Source organism: Lepidochelys kempii, chromosome 4 (assembly GCF_965140285.1).
Source record: "Lepidochelys kempii isolate rLepKem1 chromosome 4, rLepKem1.hap1, whole genome shotgun sequence".
Taxonomy (NCBI): Eukaryota; Metazoa; Chordata; order Testudines; family Cheloniidae; genus Lepidochelys; species Lepidochelys kempii.
In genome coordinates this window covers 128,399,765-128,422,074 of record NC_136383.1, presented here as the reverse complement: position 1 = coordinate 128,422,074, position 22,310 = coordinate 128,399,765, and the positions used below count along the sequence as shown (strand labels likewise).

The following is a 22,310-nucleotide window of genomic DNA, read 5'->3' as shown; positions in this document are numbered from 1 at the left end:
AGTCTGTTAGCCTTTTTGGGTCCTCAGATAGCAAGCATGAATTCTGAATAGCTTTAGAAAGATCTGCTCTTGAGTTTGTGGGAGCAGCGAGATTTCTCTGCTGCTCATCAGAGGTTGCACAAGTTTACCACTCAGTGAACTTGTAGGCCATGATACTGTAGTACCACAATATATAATTAAAATTCCGATATTAATAATAAGATACCTATGTAAGATTCAGCTTTTCTGAAGCTTCAGATAGCTCTGACCTTATACCTGGGAAATTGTTTCCCATTCCAAAATGAAATGAAAGCAAACATTTCATATTTCCAGTGGAAAACAAATAAAAAAAAAATCATTTCAGGTTGATTGAAACATTTTGCTTTGATAAAATCAAAATGTTTCATTCCAATTTCAACTTTTTCATTTTATATTACATACTATAATTTTTTTTACAAATTGACACAAAAAGTTATTTTGAAATGGAAAATCAGAAAACACTCCATTACAAAAAGGTTGAAATGGAAGATTTGAAATGCTTTATTTCAGTTTTTCTTTCTAAATGAACTTTTGGCAAAATCAACATGTTTCCATTGAAACATTTTGCTTTCAACTAACTGGCATGTTCTGATGGAAAATTTCCTCTCTCTCTCTTGCCCTTATCACAATAAAACAAATAGCACTATCTGCTGTCCATAATTTCATGAACTACATGCTAGTAGCTCACCAACACAACAGCTGAATCCTCAATGTTTAAGTGGCTCATAGAATTTATAATTAACTATGGAATTTGATTCTCTAATTATGAGCGAACAAATGGCAAAGAATAATCTCAGGGGCCTCATTACAACAGCCCTGAAACTCTTTGAATCTCACGGAGGCAACATGTCCTAGAGCAGGGGTTCTCAAAATGATGGTCGTGACTCTTATTCCGTCATCAGCCTCCACCCCCAACCCCCACTTTGCCTCCAGCTTTTATAATAGTGTTAAAAATTTTAAAATGTGTTTTTAATTTATAGGGAGGGTTTGCCCTTAGAGGTTTGCTGTCTGAAAGAGGCCACCAACGCAAAAGTTTGACAACCACTGTCCTAGAGGAAAAGCGGACAGGCTGGGAGCGAGGAATCCAAATCCAGATCCACATTTGAGGCTGATCACCTATCTCTGCCAGGAGCCCAGCCAAAACCCTTGACCTTTGTAGTGTTCAAAATCCAGACCCGAGCACAGGTCTCCATTTCGTAGGTCAGACCCATCTCTCGTACAGCCCTCACCTTAAATATAATTTAATCTGAAGCAATTTTTAATTTCCTTCATCTTCCAGAGTCCTCACTGCCGGACGAGCCGGACGGCCCGCTTCAGTCAGTGGCAGTGCAACCCGGCATGCCGGTGGCACTCATGATATTTGCGCACTTGGGGTTTGCAATACGGCAGCTCTGGCATGCACCCATCTATCAAGAGGCAAGTTGGATGGAGAGCCCTGGGGCCAGCGTGCAGCCGGAGACGGGCTATTACGGCAGGGCACCTGTAACTGCCATGTGCTCCAGGATTTAAGGAGGACTCGCCCTTTGAAGGGGACGGGGCGCTGGTTCAGGCGGCCCGGCCCCCCTTAAGGGGGCGGGGCGCTGGTGCAGGCGGCCCAGGCTCCCCTGGAGGGGCCCAGGCTCCGCTGAGGCGGGCGGATCCGGCTCCCGTTAAGCGGGCCGGGCGCGGGCGGAGGTTCGTTTTTTAAGGTGGCCTGGCGGGGAAGCCGCGCGAGCTCGAGGCCCCGCCCGCCGGCGGGTCTCTGGGCTTGGCGCAGGCGCGCTCGCTGTAAGATGGCCGGGCGGGGCGCCGCCATCCCTGCGCAGCTAGAGGGGAGCGCCCGCCCCACGGGCTCCCCCATGGCGGCGGCCCCCGTGGGGGGGGAGGCGGGGGGTAGGGACGGGGCCCCGCGCCCCGTGCCCAGTGTCCAGAGAGAAGGTGAGTGAGTGAGTGAGGGGCCGGGCGGGCGCCCCTCCCCCGCTCCCCACAGGGCGGGGCCGGAGCCTGGCGGGGAGCAGCCGGGCTAGGCAGAGCGGGGACGGGGAGCCGGGACCGGGGCTGAGGCGTGGTGGGGCCCGGACGTGAGAAAGGGAGAGGGGGCGGGGTGTGGGGTTGACGGGGGGGCTGCGCTGGGAGGGGGAAGAGGAGACGGGGAGGGGGCTCATTGGGGAGGGGGTGAGGAGGAAAGAGGGAGTGGGGGGCTGCAGGGGACCTGGGGGGGGCTGCACTGGGAGGGGGAAGAAGAGACGGGGAGGGGGCTCATTGGGGAGGGGGTGAGGAGGAAAGAGGGAGTGGGGGGCTGCAGGGGACCTGGGGGGGGCTGCACTGGGAGGGGGAAGAGGAGACGGGGAGGGGGCTCATTGGGGAGGGGGTGAGGAGGAAAGAGGGAGTGGGGGGCTGCAGGGGACCTGGGGGGGGCTGCACTGGGAGGGGGAAGAGGAGACGGGGCGGGGGCTCACTGGGAAGAGGGTGAGGAGGAAAGAGGGAGTGGGGGGCTGCAGGGGACCTGGGGGGGGCTGCACTGGGAGGGGGAAGAGGAGACGGGGAGGGGGCTCACTGGGGAGGGGGTGGAGGGGAGCTGGGGGGCTACACTTGGGGCAGTCTATGGGTCTGACGTTCCTGGATCCTGCCTAATACCAGGAATAAGAGGAGTAATAATGAAGTGGTGGGGGTGCTGGGCTAGGGAAGGAGCTGGCAGAGGGCAGGGGAAAGGAGGAGGGATCAACACCCCTGCCCCAGCCTCCCCTTGAACATAAGAACAGCCGGACAGGGTCCCACCAATGGTCTCTCTGGCCGTCTCCTGTCTTCTGACAGCGGCTGGTTCCAGAGGCTTCAGAGGGAGTGAACCGAACCTGGCAGTGTACAGTGATCTGTCGTCCCCTATTGTCCACCCGGAGGCTAGGGACACCCAGCGTATGGGGTTGTGTCCCTCGGACCATCTTAGCTAAAACCCATTCGTGGACCCATCTTCCATCAACTTATCTCAATCTTTTTTTTTTTTTTTTAATCCAGTTATAGTTCTGGCCTTCACAACATGCAGTGGTGATGAGTTCCACAGGTTCGCTGTGTGTTTTCTGAAGAAGTACTTCCTTATATTTGTTTTAAACGGGCTGCCTGTTAACTTGTGTTATGTGAAGGGGTAAATAACACTTCCCTATTCACTTTCTCCACACCGGTCATGATTTTTATAGACCGCTATCATGTCCTCCCTTTAGTAGTCTCTTTTCTAAGCTGAACAGTCCCAGTCTTTTTAGCCTCTCATATGGATGCTGTTCCATACCCCTCATCATTTTTGTTGCCCTCCTCTGTACTTCTTCCAATTCTAATATATCTCTTTTGAGATGGGATGACCAGAACGGCATGCAGTATTCAAGGTGTGGGCATAGCATGCATTTATTTAGTGGCATTATGATACATTGAACAGATGTTTTCAGACAACTATCTACAGTGACTCCAAGATCTCTTTTGTGAGTGGTAATAGCTAATTTACACCCATCATTTTGTAAGGATAGTTGCGGTTATGTTTTCTAATGTGCATTACTTTGCATTCATCAACATTGATTTTCATCTGCCATTTTGTTGTCCAGTCACCCAGTTTAGTGAGATCCTTTTGTAACTCTTCAGTCTGTTTTGGACTCACCATCTTGAATAATTTTGTATCATGTGCAGAGTTTGCCACATCACTGTTTACCCCTTTTGCTGGATCATTTATGGATACATTCAAGAGCACTGGTCCCAATACAGATTCTTGGAGGACCCCACTATTTACTCTCTCCACTGTGAAAACTGACTATTTATTGTTATCCTTTGTTTCCTATCTTTTAACCAGTTACTGATCCATGAGAGGAGCTTCCCTCTTATCCCACAACTATTTATTTTGCTTAAGAATCTTGTGAGCAGCCCTGTCAAAAGTTTTCTTAATGTCCAAGTATACTATATGCACTAGCTAACCCTTGTCCACTTGTTTGTTGACACCCATTATGAGAGGCATAATTTCCCTTTATAAAAGTTGTATTGACTCTTTCCCAACATATTGTGTTCATCTGTGTGTCTGATAATTCTGTTCTTTACTGTAGTTTCAACCAATTTGCCTGGTATTGAAATTAGGCTTACTGGCCTGTAATTGCCAGGATCACCTCTGCAGTCTTTTTTTTTTTTTTAAATCAACATCACATTTGTATCCATTAGTCATCTAATACAGAGGCTGATTTAAGCAATGTTACGTGCTGCAGTTAGTGGTTCTGCAGTTTCATATTTGAGTTCCTTCAGAACTCTTGAGTGAATCCCATCTGATTCTGGTGACTTATTACTGTTTAATTTACCAGTTTGTTCCAACACCTACTCTATTGATCTCTCAATCTGGGACAATTAATCAGATTTGTCACCTAAAATGAATGGCTCAGGTGTGGGAATCTCCCTCACATCCTCTGCAGTGAAGACCCATGCAAAGAACTCATTTGACTTGTCTTGTCCACAACAGCCTTGTCTTCCTGGAGGGCTCCTTCAGCACCTTGATTGTCCAGTGACCCCACTGATTGACAGGCTTCCTGCTTCTGATGTACTTTTTGATGTACCCAAAAAAAAAAAAAAAGTTGCTGTTAGTTTTTGGGGTGGGAGAGGGGCGGGGTGGAAAGGGAGAGGGAAGGTAGGGAGTGTTGTGGGAAGGAAGAGGTGGCTGGGGGTAGGAGGTGTTGGGAGCGGTAGTGGGAGAGGCTGGTGGGCAGTATTAAAGGGAAGGTGTAGGGGTTGGAGGGAGGAAGAGGCTGGTTGGGGATGGGTGTTAGAGGGGACACAGGGGACAGCCATGGGAGTAGTAGCTGGAACTACTAAGCAGAGGCTGAAGGGCTGGGGCTCTCAGACTCTCCTGTGGGGAGACAGTAACTACACCTAACAATGGTATACCAGGCCTCTTGGGCTGCGAGAATTTAAATGAGGGAGATTTCAGAAAATAATGCGTGAGATTTTAAATCTCAGTGAAACATGCACAGCAAAACCCTGTGTCACAGGAGAGAGAAATTTCAAACACCGCCTTGAAATCCATTCCTTTTAACCTGGGTGTCTCCCTCCCTCCCACGTGCGCAAGTCTTGGCAACGGGTGTGCTTTTTGGCTCTGGAGCATAGCGAACCTGTAGTGCAGCTAGTGTGTATGTAAATATATACCCTGTCAGGTCTGCCAAGTCTCATTCATTGGGGTAAGGGTGACTCTCTTCTCTGTGATGCATTTTAAGCCAGAGTTTGAAGTCTCCCTTTTGTGAGGCTGGATTTTGCTGTATGTTTCAGTGAGACATTTAAAATCTCACTCATTCAAATTCTCACAGTTCGAGACTCATATCTATATTTTATATACTTTTTGGTGATGCCTAATCTGTCTTGCAGTGAGATCTACATACTGATCCTGATGCACCCTGTGCATTTGCCTCCCTGTAGACAATTTTCCCATACATGCTATGATATCCATTGCCACACATGGGGGTGAAAAAAAAATCTTACTAAGATTAAGAAAATGGCAGGAATGTGGCAGTGCAGTTCCCCCTGTGAAATAAAATGTTTTCCACCCTGACAGTGTCTAAAAGCAAGTAGCATTAAAAACCTAAGGGAGAAACTAATAACAAACAAGATGTGAACAGGAGGCTGACTTGCATATGTTTTGCTGTAAGTGGAAAGATGCTGTCCTTTCTTGAAGCAGCACTGAAGAACAGGTATGCTATGGAAAGAGATCCAAATTACTTGACCTTGAGTTCTTAAAAATGACAGAAGGGAGACTACCTGCCAGGTGTAGAGAGTTCGTCAAGCAGTGCATGTCACTGTCCTAAATCTTCTGGAATTTTCTTTAAATCTCAACAACAAACATGAACCAAATTTTATACATCAGACCTGTGAAATAGTCCTGAACTTAATCTTGAGGTTGTGGCTCAGGGTGAAAACAGTAAGTGTGTTTAAAAAAAAAAAAAAAAAAATCTTCACCTCCTCTTATCATATGATCGTGGAGAGAGTCTCCTGTAGAGAGCATCATGTGTGGTAAAATGTAGCTAATCACACATAACTTACTACCTCATCTTGCCAGAAGTTCAGTAGCAGAGATAGTAAATAAGCCTGCCATCTTAGAATTCATTTATGTATTTATCTACAAAATACTTGGTAGGACACTGAGTACTACAGATTAAAATGGAATTAAGTTAGTGGTCTATAATTGTTTTATTGTTATTTCTGAAACTTGTATTTGTGATTAAATTAACAATGGATCACCCCATTGCTAGTGCAAATTAGTACAGGTCTGCTGCAATGATGAACAGAAATAATAGTGACAAAATGATTCCTTATGAGTAACAGAACTGCTTAAAGTATGGGTGGTAAACTGACACTAAGCCTTTTTTAACCATCAAATTCTTGAAGATGAAGTAAGTTTGGGAAAAGTGGTACAAAGTCTTGTTTTCTCACATTTTTAGATTTTTTGGTAACCACACAACTTCAGTTGAAACTTGGCATTTTATAAACTCATTAACACCAAAGCTCTCAGGGTGAAACTGTGTATTGAAGGTAGTCCTCATTTGCAATAGCCGCCTGCTCCAGCTACTATAAGAAGTATTTTTAAATTGCTAGTGGTTACTTCTCTGGTGAAAGAGAACTCATTCATATGAACTAGGGAGTAGAGTGTTTAAGGGCCCTCAATTCACTAATGTCCCTTTAAGATGTTAATTTTGCAAACAATACATTCTCACACCATTAAAATATCTCCGTTAGCTGGTAACAATAAGAACTAGATTCATGACATACATAACTATCTGTTCTTGTCAGCATATATAGTAGGGGCTGCTAGTTATGTGTTTGGACATGAACTAGCCTGAAGGGCGAATGTTAATAGTAGAGCTGTGAAGCAATGAAAAAAATCATACAGTTAAACAATAATAGAATACCATTTATTTCAATATTTTTGGATGTTTTCTACATGTTCAAATATATTTTAATTAACACAATACAAAGTGTACAGTGTTCACTTTATATTTTTGATTACAAATATTTGCACTGTAAAAAAACAAAAGAAATAGTGTATTTCAATTCACCTAATGCAAGTACTGTAGTGCAGTCTCTTTACCATGAAAGTTGAACTTACAAATATAGAATTATATACAAAAAACTGCATTCAAAAATAAAACAGTGTAAAATTTTACAGCCTGCAAGTCCACTCTGTCCTACTTCTTCAGCCAATCACTCAGACAAACAAGTTTGTCTACTTTTGCAGGAGATAATGCTGCTTGCTTCTTGTTTACAATGTCCCCTGAAAGTGAGAACAGGTGTTCGCATGGCACCATTGTAGCCGGCATCGCAAGAGATTTACATGCCACATGCACTAAAAGAGTCATATGTCCCTTCATGCTTCAACCACCATTCCAGGGGACATGTGTCCATGCTGATGACGGGATCTGCTCAATAACAATCGAAAGCAATGTGGACCAACGCATGTTCATTTTAATTATCTGAGTCAGATACCACCAGCATAAGGTTAATTTTCTTTTTTGGTGGTTTGGGTTCTGTAGTTTCCACATCAGAGTGTTGCTCTTTTAAGACTTCTGAAAGCATGCTCCACACCTTGTCCCTCTCAGATTTTGGAAGACACTTAGGATTCTTAAACCTTGGATCAAAAGCTGTAGCTATCTTTAGAAATCTCACATTGGTACCTTCTTTGTGTTTTATCAAATCTGCAGTGAAATTGTTCTTAAAATGAACAACATGTGCCAAGACTGCTATAACATAAAATATATGGCAGAATGCAGGTAAAACAGAGCAGAGCACATACAATTCTCCCCCAAGGAGTTCAATCACAAATTTAATAAACACATTATTTTTTTAACAAGCATCATCAACATGGAAGCATGTCCTCTGGAATGGTGGCTGAAGCATGAAGGGGCATACAAATGTTTAGCATATCTGGCACATAAATACCTTGCAATGCCGGCTACAAAAGTGCCATGCAAATGCCTGTTATCACTTTCTAGTGACATTGTAAATAAGAAGAGGGCAGCATTATCGCCTGTAAATGTAAACAAACTTGTTTCTTAGCGATTGGCTGAACAAGAAGTAGGACTGAGTGGACTTGTAGGCTCTGAAGTTTTACACTGTATTGGTTTTTTTGAGTGCAGTTATGTAACAAAAATCTACATTTCTAAATTGCACTTTCACGACAAAGAGATTGCACTACAGTACTTGTGTGAGGTGAATTGAAAAATACTAATTTTTTGTTTTCACAGTGCAAATATTTAGAATAAAAAATAATATACGCTTTGATTTCAATTACAACACAATACATTATATATGAAAATGTAGAAAAATCCAAAATATTTAATAAATTTCAATTGGTATTCTATTGCTTATCAGTGCAATTAAAACTGAGATTAATCGTGATTAATTTTTTTAATCACAATTTTTTTGAGTTAATTGCATGAGTTAACTGTGATTAATCGACAGCCCTAATTAATAGCTATGTCAAAGTAAATGTATACAACTGTATGTATGAGTGTCACTTGTGATGACACAATTTATTTGTATAGGAAAAGGGTTCTTCATGTGTATTTTATTTATTTATTTTTAAATTAACAGCAGTTGTTAGCTTTGGGGACCTATTCTGGCATCTGTCCTTGCACAGCCTAAGCCTGAGGTCTTTCATGGCATTTTAAGGTTCCAGACCATACTTTTAGTTGCTAATTAAACAAAACATAATGAACTCTAAACAGCTTACCTTTTCTGAGATCACAACCATGACCCCTGTACAGAGGAGAATGTGTGACTTACATCAGTATATTAATGTCTTTTCTCGGAACAATTCATCTCCCCTCCTTCCACCAAAACATGTAATGGGCATAAAATGAGAGCTATTACGCAGTGTTTTACAAGCCAGTCTTCAAGGAGCACTGAGTATAATGCTAGTGAATACAATATCAATCATCTTACAGGAATTCTTACATGCCAGAAGAGCAGAAAACTATCTAACAACATGCACATTGACTTTCATCTTTGTTAAATGTTTGATATGAACAGGAGATACTCCATGTTTGTTTTTCTAGTATTGTCATACCTTCTTAGGATATGAGAACCACAAAGCAAAATGGTTCTGCCATCCAAAGAAAATAAAGTGACACTTTCAGCAAGAGAAGTAACATGGTCTATTATCCTGCAATTTTTTAAACACTGATCTGTGCTGTTGATTCTTTAAACCTGTTTTGGGCAGCCTCATGTGCAATGCTAGGATATAACATTTAGAGTTCATTGTTCCTTTAAGAAGTTAATTTTTGCTGGGATGAACCATGCTATATGTCCCATTTACCAGAAACTGCATAACTACTTGCTAGGCAGATGTCCAAGAGACTTTGTATGATTCCTGTGATCCTGAGCAGTGTGTTACAGTGGAAGTGGCTAGAAGCTGACAAGACCTAGAAATTTCATTGCTGTGCCAACTTCAAAAAAAAAAAAAAATCTTGTTCATTTCAATTTGCTTCAGCTGTAATGCACTGATCAAGATGTCATTGGTTTGATAGAATATAATGAGCAGAGCTCACTGTGACTTGGAACAGTGTGCACAAGAGCTAGAGAAATGGAAACAAAAGAACATGGATTGAAATGATGAGACTAAGGAAAATAGAGGAAGAGAAATGGAAACTGCAGCGTCAATCAGAATAACTTTATGGGTAAGAGTAGACTACTTCATTTTGTGGGCTTTCATCTTAATTTTCTTTAAAATCCAATATTGAACTTTTTGTGTCTAAGTTGTACATCACTTACAAACATTTCAAAGGTGGGTATGGAGGAGAAGAGGCTTATTGATGCACACCCTGTCTAGGACAAGTCTTGCCAAAAGCCTGTCCTTTTATATGTTAAGTCAAGTATAATACCTTTTCACTGCTCTGTATATTAAGTGAACAGGTCTTAGGCCCACCTTCAGCCACGAGTTATAACAGGGTTTGTGCAGTCAAGACCAAACCATGTTATCATCTAGCTTGGCTGGCACCAATTCTAACAATCCCCACTGAACTCTTGTTTTATCAGTATATAGCGGATTTTAGGCCCTTAACCTGCAAATGCTTATACTTAACTTGTACATATAGTCCCATTAAAGTCAACGAAACTATGCCTAGGAGTCAAGTTAAGCACGTGCAAAAGTGTTTGCAGGATTGGGCCTAATTTTGTGCAGCATCCTATCTACACAACTACCACAAAAGATTTCTCTGTGGTTCACTTTGAAAATATAGAATGGGGGGGATTTTTCAGAAGCACTCTGCATTGGCCTAATTCTGCTCCTATTGAAGTCAACTGAATCTTTACCATTGACTTCAGTGGAAGCAGACAGGCCAGTGCTGAGGTCTGTTGAAACTCTCAGCCGAATTATCTCATAGCTTCGAAAATGAAGACAACTTACTGAAATTTCAAGTATAGCCATTTCAGTTTTATACTATGCTTTTCCAAGCAACAAAGTACAGTTGTAACATTCCACTTTGTCAAAACCCAAGAGATTATAAAAAACTTCCACTGACTACATTATTTAAGAAAACTGAAATATATTAACAGTTACAGATTTTTCCTCATGGGGGCACATCCTTTCATCAGCCAGCTGCTGAAGCCCACATCTGTCTAGTTCTGATTTGTCTTGTCTGTGAGGTACACAGTTTTCTCTTTGACTCCACACTTGAGCTTGCAGCCATCTTTCAAATTGGTCACCAGAATGAGACCTTAAAAATTGAGGTCCTCTCTGCTCTCCATGGTTTACAAATAAATAAAATAAACCTTTGGCATTTTTCACATGAATAGGGCATTTGTCCTGATGTGCCTTTAAGAGTTCCCTTTTAACCAGCTGTGCTGTGGCTTGTGTGTATGTTTGGCTGCTCCATTGCATCCCAGCGGTGGCGGTATTTCTGTAGTGTTGTATGCCTGTAGTTTGGAATGAAAGGTGTTAAGAAAACATAATTTGATTTTTCTAGCACTTCTAGTGAATGTGTTTTTATGTATGGCTGTGATTGCTTTCCCTTCTGCCTCCCCAAAAACAATTAGCAAGAAAGAGACTGCTTGCCAAAGAGTTTGTTTTCCGGTATTTTCTACAATAGCACCTCTGCCTTTCGTTCTTGCAGTTACTATGAGGCTGCAAACAGAAAATCCTTTAAAAATGCTTGTGAAATAAGAAAATCACTTTTGGGGTCAACATCTGCTCTATATATTTGTTGAAGTCAATGTGTATATATGTTAATGTTGTGTTCCTGACTTTTAATGCTATACCTGTCTCTGTGGTATTTGAGGGAAGAATTTGATGGTATCGTGTTTTATTGGTGCCTTCAAACTGAAACCCCATTGCCCCGTCCTGCCCAAGGGCTGTATTTGGCCCAGGATTTTTCTTTGCACTCTTCTAGATTTCTGTACTCTTGCAAGTTATCCTTGAGAATCGGGGAAGAAGAGTTGTTAGAAATAGTGAGGTTGAGCACACTTCCTTTTCCTTAAAAAGAAAAGGAGTACTTGTGGCACCTTAGAGACTAACCAATTTATTTGAGCATAAGCTTTCGTGAGCTACAGCTCACTTCATCAGATGCATGCAGTAGAAAATAACAGTAGGGGGATTTTATAATACACAGAGAACATGAAACAATGGGTGTTACCATACACACTGTAACGAGAGGGATCAGGTAAGGTGAGCTATTGCCAGCAGGACTGAAAAAAAACCTTTTGTAGTGATAATCAAGGTGGGCCTTTTCCTTGACCCTCTGATCAAAAAGCATCTGCATAAAACTATAGCATGTCTACAATGTCACTTTTCTAATGTTTTAACAACATACTCTCCTACCACCTTTAATCTTACACTTCTTAGAGGTTGAAGACTGAGGGCAGGTCTACACTACCGCGGGGATCAATGCTCAGATCGATCCACTGGCGGTCGATTTAGCGGGTCTAGTAAAGACCTGCCAAATTGACCCCTGTATTCTACCCTTGACGAGAAGAATAAGGTAAGTCGATGGGAGATTTTTCTCCCTTCGACCCCCCCACAGTGTAGACTCTGTGGTAACTTGACCTAAGGTAAGACGACTCCCGCTATGTTATTCACATAGCTGGAGTTGTGTAGCGTAGGTCAGCTTACCGCAGTAGTGTAGACATAGCCTGAAGGGAGTGGAAATAGACTGTGTGCAAAGAGAAATTTTAAAATCATCTTGAAGATGCTTATTAAATGACACAATCAGAACTTTCATGGGGATCACCAAAAGTTTTCTCTAAATTTTAACCTACAGTATCTGTCCCTACACTTTTGTAAGGACAAAGTTAAGAGAAAATGTCTGAGAACTTTTAGCATGTAGCAAAAATAAATTAGTGCAGTAATATTTCATAAAGTGCTTTAATTGCTGTATCAAAGCACTGTGCCAAAGGAGGAACAGACAAATAGTTACAAGGCTAAAACAAATGTAGCAAAGCATGCTCCTACAGTGGGGTAGCTAAGAACAGAGTGTCAGGAATTGAATCCTTGTCTCTTAATTCTGCTGCAGACTTAGTGTGCAGCAATAGACTACTCAACTGGGCCCAAACTTTCAAAACTGTCCATTTGTTTTTTTTGGGGGGAAGTGCCCAATTTAAGCTTCCCTGGTCCTGATTTTAGAAGATGGTGAGGACCTCCAGCTTCCATTGTTTTCTGAAATGTCTAAATTTGGACAATGGAAAATGGAGGCACCTAAAATTACTCTGCTCATGAAAATGTGGGCCTTAACATCTCCTCACCTCTTACCCTCCCTGTATGATAGGGGTGGTGATAAAGCTAAATCAAAAAGCATTGGGAGTTCTGTAGATGAAAAGCAGTATATAAATGCTGAGTCTATGAGTACATTAGTGTGAATTCCTCTTCTTTTGGATGTTGCATTCCCACCCTCATTGAGTGTCTCCATTCTGGTACTAATTGATGTTCTCCATTATGATTCCACGACGTCTCATCACTAGTAGTTGTCAGATTACTTTTTAATCCACTTCATATTAACCTTTAGAGTCTTCTGCGCTGTTTCTAAATGCTCTCAAAGAGCTACAGTCAAGTGGCTTAAGCTGCCTTTAAATTGTTATAATTCACTAGGTTCTACACCAAAGCTGCTTTGTATTGCCAGTTTTGGCTGTTGAGCAGTTAACGTACAGGACTCCTGCACTGCTCATGTTGAATCTACTGGGTGCAGTTTAAGAACGTGAATAAAAATAGAACAAGGAAGTAAATTAAATGGTTATTTCAAGCAGTCATAACAGGATATTTGCTTAGTTGGACAAAGACGTTTATTTTAAAACTTAAGAATGCTATTTTCAGACAGTGGAAAAGTAAAAACAAATTTAAATGATAAAAATGTGTCGATTATGGCCTTATAAAGAGGCACCGGTGATATTTGTACTTGGTATTACAATCAGATAGAAAATTTCTTCTTTTTTTAACTGATCATTTTTCAAAATGAAGACACTTCTTATGGAGTTTCCCCCAAAAAGTGTTGTTTGCTGGCTGACCGTCTGCCATTAACTAGTGTACCTCATTGATCGCTTTGGGCACAGTGCTGCTGGTGTATGTACAAGAGCTACTGCTCCCAAGAATGATTGGTTTATATGAGTATGTATCTGTTCAGGTACAATTGGGTCTCTCTTTTTCATCTGAATTTGTTTCTCACATGATGATTTGTTTGTGATACCACACTTAGCTGTGGTTAATAATTATACTACCGCAAACTAAGGATAATAGATTCAAGTGGTGAATAATAGATCGTTGCTTGCTGTGGAATGGGCTTTCTATAAAGATAAAATAAACATTAGGAAATGAATGGTTATTTAAAGACTTTCATAGTGAATGTCTTTTAATAAAGAACAATGCTTAGAATTTTGGCATATAAATTAATTACATTTATGCTGGGTCTTTAATATGGTAAAGCATAAGGATAAGATAGCAATAAATATAGTAGAGCTTTCATATAGTCATATTTTTTAAATCTAAGCTCATCTGAGATATGGATGTGCAGTCACCTTTAAGGATCAGAGAACAATCACTGATGTAAGCATAGGTAAAGAGTTTAAGAAGCCTGTTTTTGCTGTAAAAGGAATCTTCAAAAAGCTTCCAAAATGCTTTAGTAATTAAGTTAATAAATTTTCAACAGCTCTGTAATGATTATCAAAGCATAAGATTTGGCTCAGAGCAAGTTTAGAATGTGAATACTTTGTGTCCCAGTCCTGGGTTCAGATTATTAGACTTACCTTCTGAGCCTAACTCAGAGAGAGAAGACCATAAATGCAAATAAAGGGAAACAGTAGACTCCAAGGTAATACAGACAGGTTCTGCACCAGAGAGCAGAAGAGCACTGAATTAGGGGGTGGTGTTTTGTTCAATAGATACAAAGAGAATGTATCTTGATATTCTTTCAAGATTACAGTTCTTGGGAAGTGGTATTAAGAAGAAGAGTGTGTGTTTTTATTTTTTTCCACATTGCTCACTTCTTTTCTTTGCAAACTCCAGCCTTGTAAATTTGCTTAATTTTACCTCAACTGCCATTCATTATCAATTATCCCTAACTGTGCATCAAGTAAAAACTATATTGACTTTGTACCTTCTGTCCTGGGAATATCTCTTTGCTAGCGAAAACTCAGATTATTTTAATTGATTCTAAGGGATGTACTAAATAAGCAAATGTCCTTGCTAAGCATATGACAAGTGCTGGACATATTTTCCTGTTTTAGAGATGTGGCCCACTGAGTTTAAAAGTTCCAGCATAGGATACTGATGAGATTCAACAAGGACAAGTGCAGAGTCCTGCACTTAGAACAGAAGAATCCCATGCACTGCTACACACTAGGGATCAAATGGCTGGGCAGCAGTCCTGCAGAAAAGGACCGAGAGGTTATAGTGGACGGGAAGCTGGATATGAGTCAAGAGTGTGCCCTTGTTGCCAACAAGGCTAACGGCATTTTGGGCTGTATAAATAGGGGCATTGCCAGCAGATCGAGAGATGTGTTCATTCCCCCTCTATTCGACATTGGTGAGGGCTCATCTGGACTACTGTGTCCAATTTTGGGCCCCACACTACAAGAAGGATGTGGAAAAATTGGAAAGTGTCCAGCAGAGGGCAACAAAAATGATTGGGGGACTGGAACACATGACTTATGAGGAGAGGATGAGGGAACTGGGATTGTTTAGTCTGCGGAAGAGAAGAGTGAGGGGGGATTTGATAGCTGCTTTCAACTACTTGAAAGAGGGTTCCAAAGAGGATGGATCTAGACTGTTCTCAGTGGTAGCAGATGACAGAACAAGGAGTAATGGTCTCAAGTTGCAGTGGGGGAGGTTTAGGTTGGATATTAGGAAAAACTTTTTCACTAGGAGGGTGGTGAAGCACTGGAATGCGTTACCTAGAGAGGTGGTGGAATCTCCTTCCTTAGAAGTTTTTAAGGTCAGGCTTGACAAAGCCCTGGCTGGCATGGTTTAGTTGGGGATTGGTCCTGCTTTGAGCAGGGGGTTGGACTAGATGACCTCCTGAGATCCCTTCCAGCCCTGATATTCTATGATACTCCTTGTTGATCCAAGTGGCCTTTGCTTGTGTCAAACTAGAGCATTGCATGATGGAACTTGTAGTCGCCACAGCCCATATTAAAGATGAGGATGGCTACAATCTGCTGTATTTCATGCCAATAAATCTGCCAGTGTGGTCATCATTTGTACATGAGACACTTCATTGCCAATAGCACATCCAGCACATTTTTAAAAAATCATCTGTAATTTAAAAAAAAAAGCTGTTTTTTAAAAGTATAAAATATATAAGGGCTTATGTGGATGCTCTCTGATCTTTCTGAAAAGTTTGGTTTTAGTCCATTTCCTAGCAGAGAAGTGTCCATCTTCTCACAACCATCAGGGAAGTCAAATAGGCATCTTTATGTGTAGGTCTCTAAACCAGCTGAGTTTCATCTCATGAGTTCTTAGGCTGGAAGAAATGGAGCTTTCAGTTCTTTCACTTATGTATTGACATTCTTGAGTAGTCAAGCAGTGCTAGTGTGCAACAACTGGTATGTATATTTGAATTTGGAAGAGATTACAGAACACTTCTGATCTTCAAAACACTTACTCATTGGTTTTTAAGACAATGAAGGCATTTAATCAGTGAGAATGTTAAGATTTGGACTGAGAAGAATAATGCAAGGAATTTGAGTTACATTCACTCTGAAAACTAGGTTAATTTTTTTCTCTTAGCATTCATCTGGTTGAAGATCTCAAAGAAATCTTTCAAATTAATATGAATTAGTCTGATCTCACCCTCATGAGGTAGGTAACTATTTTCCACATAGTACAGATGAGGAAACACATTTTTAAGCTTAAAGTGAGGCACCTAAATATAGTATGAATTTAGATAAAATTAGTTGCATTTGAAAAGCTTTGCCCAGATAAAGGTGATTCACCCAAGGTAACAAGTTTCAGAGTAGCAGCTGTGTTAGTCTGTATCCACAAAAAGAAAAGGAGGATTTGTGGCACCTTAGAAACTAACAAATTTATTTGAGCATAAGCTTTTGTGAGCTACAGCTCTCTTCATCGGATGCTCAGATAAATTTGTTAGTCTCTAAGGTGCCACAAGTCCTCCTTTTCTTTTTCCAAGGTAACAAGCGTATTGTGGAGCTTAGACTAGAACCAAGTTGTTCTGATGAAAGTTCTGTGGTTTAACCACAAGACAATTGTTTCTCCTTTTTAAATACAACTGAGTTCTGGTTTAATTTACCCTGTTGTGTCCTCTTTTGCATATGTATTGTATAGTATATCACACTCAGGTATGAAATGTCTTGCTTTTATCCTGTTGTCACTAATGTGCAGAACAGCATTAACACACTAAAATTTCTATTTAAACACTATCCACTAACATATACTGATGTTTATACACACATTCAGTAATCCATTATTAATACAGGTAGTAGTCACTGTAGTAATTTGGATGGTGTGATTGGTAATGAAATCTGGAGCATTTCACCTCCAGATCATAGTTCAAAATATGGTCAGAATGGACAAAAATCTCTTCAGTTGAGGACTGTTCAGAGGCCTGTGTGAAATGAGTTGTTTATGGTCCACAATTACTCTGGTCTCAGTACCAGGAGTTTACATTGTAACAGACACTGTTTGTTAGCATTCTCAGCAGAGAGAAGTCACGCACTAAAGAGACCTAGTAGTGACTCACAGCCCACGTTCCTAATGGTGGACCCTCTAACATAGAATGGCAGGACTGTATAGGGAAATTATAGTGTCTGTGTATCTTCTGCTGATCAATAGAGGACTCTGCTTTCCTGAGCTGCCTCTTTGGTATCTATCACAAGTGCTTAAAAGTTTTCAAAATGTGAACTGCCCATAGAATATATGCTTCAAAGCAGCATACTTTTACAGCTGGCCCCAGTAAGGTCCAGTTAAACTCGCTTCACTGCAAGCTTTGTCTTAGGAAGCACAGCAGGGTTTGGCTCAATGGGTTCTCCTTATTAATGCAGAGTTGCATTTTTCAGAGTAATAAATAACTGTCTTGCATGCCAAAATTCTGAGCCTGGGACTATATATTAATTGAGCCATGGCAGCACTGTGTTTCTCTGGAATCATCACAGCACCACTGTGGCGTGTCAGCCTTTTAAGAGCACTTTCTTGCGCTTAGCATTAAGATGTTCATATCTACCATTATTACACTATCGGTGCAAGTCTTTTCCCATAACTGGTCATAAGAGGGAAAGGTGTTGTTATTGTCTGTGGGTGTTGTGGCCAAATACAATGACCTGAATTGAAACCTGATTCACATGGATGCCTGGTAAACTTCAATAATAAGGGTGTAAAAAGGCAGTAAATATTTCTGGTGAATAGGCAATGTCTATAGTTACATCTACATTAGAAGCACAGCAATGTGTGTGCTCAGGAATGTTGCTGTACATAAATGGCATGCAGGGCATGATGCCAAAGGCAGTGATCAATCAAGTAGTGCTGAGGTTCAGGATGTGATTAAATTGTCCTCATTCAGGAGTTCTAATACTTTTTCATAGCGTGGAGCACAGTCACATCTTAATAGGCTTTAGGAACATGAACGCTCCCATTCCCTGTCACCTAAACCACATCCTCTCACATTTGCAATTGCACATCATCGCTGTGGCAAGTACAGCAATTAATTATATGCATAAGTAGTGTTACAAAAATATTATGTGTAACTTAGTTGCCTTTAATGTGATGTAGCACCTGGAAACTATGGAGGAATGTGCAGTTAGCCAGTTCTCTGGGGCCCATTGCCAAGTGGTCACTGTTGGAGGACAGCTGTTCTGTTCCTTCCCTTCTCCTATGGTTCTGTTTCTCTGCTGGGCCCATTTTTAAAGGGCTTTATTAATGTATCTGTTCTGCGGATTATTCAACAATAACAGGGAAATACAGAGCAGACTTTCAGTAATAATGAATTGTAACAAGCTGGCTCGATCCTGTGCTCCTGGATTGCTTGACTTCGCTGTCCCTACTCTTTGGGGTGGGGGGGTTGCGTGCTTTTCCCCTGCTATTTCCACCTTCTGGAACAGCTTTCTCACTGCTCTGCCTCTTCTGAATCCATCTCTAGATTCAGCTCTTCTCTCTGCTTTAGGGCCCCAACCCTCTGTAATAACTTATTTGGAGGACTTGGGGTTTGAATTTATAACATTTGATTAGTTTCCGCTGTTCTGCTGAAATGCACAAATATCCAACAATTAGTCTTTACATAATTGAACCAATACTTGGATATTTTTTCTTCCTGCATGTGAATTTCAATTCTTTTGACACAGCTATATTCATTTTGATATATAAAATAATACGAGTGAGCACCCATCTAATGCTTTAGATCTCCTTATGATGAATTCAAATGCATAACAGCAAAAGCAGTCACTAGATAGGTTTGGGCAATCTATCTAAATCTATTTGCATAAAGCAAGAGAATCAAAACTCTCAATTATTCCCTCCTTTCTCCCACCAGCCACCGCTTCCAGCAAAACGAGTGGATTCTGTAATTACTGCCCAATTGAAGTATTCTATATCAACAGAACAGGTATGGCATGGCTAAGAGCAGGGAAGGCTTCCTTCCCCCTACTGCTCTGGGCTCTGAAACCCAGCAAAGTGGGTGGTCTCAGAGCCTGGGCTCCAGTACAAGCCCAAATGTCTACAATGCTATTTTTAGCCCTGTAGCACAAGCCCAAGTCCATTGACCCAGACTCTGAATCTCGCTGCCGGTGGGAATGTAGACCCACAGTTACCTTATGCAATCTTGTGTTCTGTAACGGTCACCTTTGTCTTCATGCCCCTTCCATTGTGCTGTACACCGTGAGGTGTGTTTTAAACAGGAGAAAGAACTATTTCTTTTGTTTGTACAGTACCCTGCACAAAGAGGCTGTAATCTTGGTTGCTGTCACTAGGATTGCTGTAATACAAATCACACACTGGATTGTTAACTCTGCCTTCGTGTGGGCACATATATTGAGGCAGTCAAAACTTTTTCTCAGGCATTAGCCAAAGAGGCTCATCTAAACGTCTTTTCTGAAGCCCCTAAATACTGTCATTCTAACCTGACACTCCAGATCCTGTGACTTCTAGTGGCAATGGTGACTGATCTTACCAGCTGTAACTGCAGTGTCAGGAAATATTTGTTCAGCTACATATTCAGGAGTTACAGTGAAGTTATACAGATATACTTCTGATTCATTTGTGAAGGGACATTATTGGAGATAGGCTGAGTTCTGTAGTGACCAAATATAGTAAGCCCTGAAATCACAGGCAAGAATTATTGCTTTGTCTCCTAAGACTACTGCACAATATCACTAAGATCAGAACAAAATCAATGGTCTGTATTTCCCAAGGGTACTGAGGATAAATTGGTTAATGACCATGAGAATCTCCAAATCTACTCATTAAATATCACATATAAACACATGGAGTGAAATTCTAGCTCCATTGAAGTCAATGGCAAAACTCCCACTGATTTCAGCAGGGTCAGGATATCACCCTGGGATAGGAAGATGATGATTGGGAGAAACTTACCCTTCTTTATTTTGTTCCTTACTCCCAATATTTCTGATCATTAATATTTCCACTTCTATAGCACTTCCTTTGTGAGCATCTAAGTGGACTTTACAAAACACTGAGTCTCACAGCCCCTGTTTGAGGGATAGATGAGTAAACATTACAATCTCCATTTTACAGATGGTGAAACCGAGGCAGAAACTTAAATGACCTATCCAAGGTCACATGACAAGTCAGTAACAGAGCAGATAGGAAGTGCTGTGCCAGATCAGGCCAACTGTCCTGCTTCTAACAATGGCGAGTGCTTCAGAGAAATGTGTAAGAAACTTTATAATGGACCATTATAGAATAACCTATCCAGAGGGAAGTTTCTTTGTAACCCCAGTCACCTACTGATTGACTTGTGCCCGAAAGCAGGAGGATTTATATCACTCCTACACTTTTTTTTCATCCTATCTAATGTAAATCTGGATGTTCTCATTATCAATATAAATGTGCAATAAATGAGGACCAATCGCTTTGTAGGAAAAAATCATTTGTCTATTTTGTGGGGGTGAATCTTCTTTAAATGACAAAATGTTAGTTCAGAGCGATCTGAGCCCATGCCCTGGAATGCTTCACAAAGTTTTTGTAGTTATGGACAAAATACTGAGTTCAAAATGGCAATCATGCAAGGCTGCCACTTTGAATTCAGTATCTCTGTAATGTTTCTCCTTAACGGTGCTGTTGGATTCAAAGGTGGGCAGTTTGGGTTTTTTAAAGTATATTTAGTTGTCATAAAAGGTGCTGTCTTTGAGACAGAAGTCCTCTGTGTACTCTCAGGTTCATCATAGGCAGTGGCAAGGCATGGTTCCCCATTCTGCTGCCACAGTGCGTCAGTAGCCTTCTTGAGGGATTGCTGAAAGGAGATGAGGGTAAATTCATTCTCTAGTTCTTGCCATTTCTGCTGGGAATGCCAAAACGAATGACAGTGCATTGGCTTTGTGATGTGCACACTTGCCCACAAAGAACTGGACTCAGATTGCATAGGCCACCCTGAAGAGCCTTCGTGATGTACTGGCTGGATTAGATTTCAATAGGAGCTGCATCCATGCCTGAATTTTGGTCTGTATGTTTCTATTGCGTGATCATGTTACACACTGGATAATGGGGTGTATTACTGGGTAAATATTTTGCTTTAAAATCTGTGTTGACACAAAGGTAAGATATATTTCACATGCCTAAAGCCAAAACATTCAGATTTAAGTTCCTAAAGTCAAGCGCCAGGAAACGGCTCAGTGTTTTTCCAGACGTGATGAGCATCTACAGCTCTGACTGGCTTCAGTAGAAGCTGCAGGTGCTCAGTACCTTTGAAAATCAGGCCACTTAAGGCCTTGCCTAGGTTAGGAAAAGTGGGTACGGTTATGTTGGGCTTAGCTATCACATTTCCTAATGCAGACACATGTTAATGCCTTCAACTCAATTTCAGCAGGTCAGGTTACTAAGCTAAAAGTGTTTCTGTGTATCTACAGTGTGTATAAAGGGGGGGGGGCAGTTGAGTTTGTCAGACTTAGCAAGCTCATACCAGCTAAGTTGGACCTAAACTTAACCTTTCCTCTCCAGACAAAGCTTATTTAGGAGCCAAACTTTAGGCAACTAGGTTAAAAAAAAAAAAAGTTGTTGGCCTAATTCTACTAAACAATCAAACTATTCAGCTCTCTGGCAACATGAGCATGACAATTTGCCAGCCTGATTTGCAAACCTACTCACCCAGATTTACCATATAGATAATATTAAAAAAAATCCCATTAAAAATATTACTTGCAACTTTGCATGCTATATATCCCCCTTTCCTCTTGTTTTGTTTTTAAATTCCTGCCTTTTTGCCATGCTTCACATATCAGAAGCTTGTAGAGGGATGATGATGACTAGTGCTATTCAGTTTCTTTTTGTAACAGAATGCAAAATGCTGATCATGGGAATTTGATAAATGCAAGGTCATGCGCATGGGAAAGCATCATTTGAACTACCTATGTACATGGCTGGTTTCTAAATTAACTATGACTAGTCAAAAACAAGACCTCTTTGTCACTGTGGGCAACTCAGTATAAATCTCTGCTCACTGTGCAGCAGCAGTCAAAAGAGTAAAGAGTAACAAATGTTGCCAGTTCTTATGATTGTCACTCATCATACTAAGTGTCTCTCCAAAAGCCTTGGTTCCTTGTCACGTTATTAGTTGAAAATCTCAACTTCCGGGGGGGGGGGGAGTTTCTAGCCGTCATGGTGTGAAGAATGTGAACCCTAAAGGCTCCAAAAAACAACAATCCTGAAT

General features: G+C 41.2%; 1 protein-coding gene across 5 annotated transcripts in view; it reads left to right on the top strand.

Annotated features, from left to right (window-relative positions):
• Positions 1–1,773: 1,773 nt before the first annotated feature.
• Positions 1,774–22,310, top strand: part of KRCC1 (lysine rich coiled-coil 1) — a 43,043-nt gene continuing 22,506 nt past the window's right edge. For 4 of the 5 annotated variants that reach the window (XR_012158772.1, XR_012158773.1, XM_073342890.1 and 1 more), the window contains exon 1: positions 1,774–1,935. Coding sequence is in view for 3 of the 5 variants with exons in the window: in XM_073342890.1 (XP_073198991.1) it covers positions 1,791–1,935 (145 nt within the window). In the remaining 2 variants the exon portion in view is untranslated. Of the gene's footprint in view, positions 1,936–9,115; positions 9,678–22,310 lie in introns of those variants that run through there. The other variant, XM_073342891.2, reaches the window with a different exon arrangement.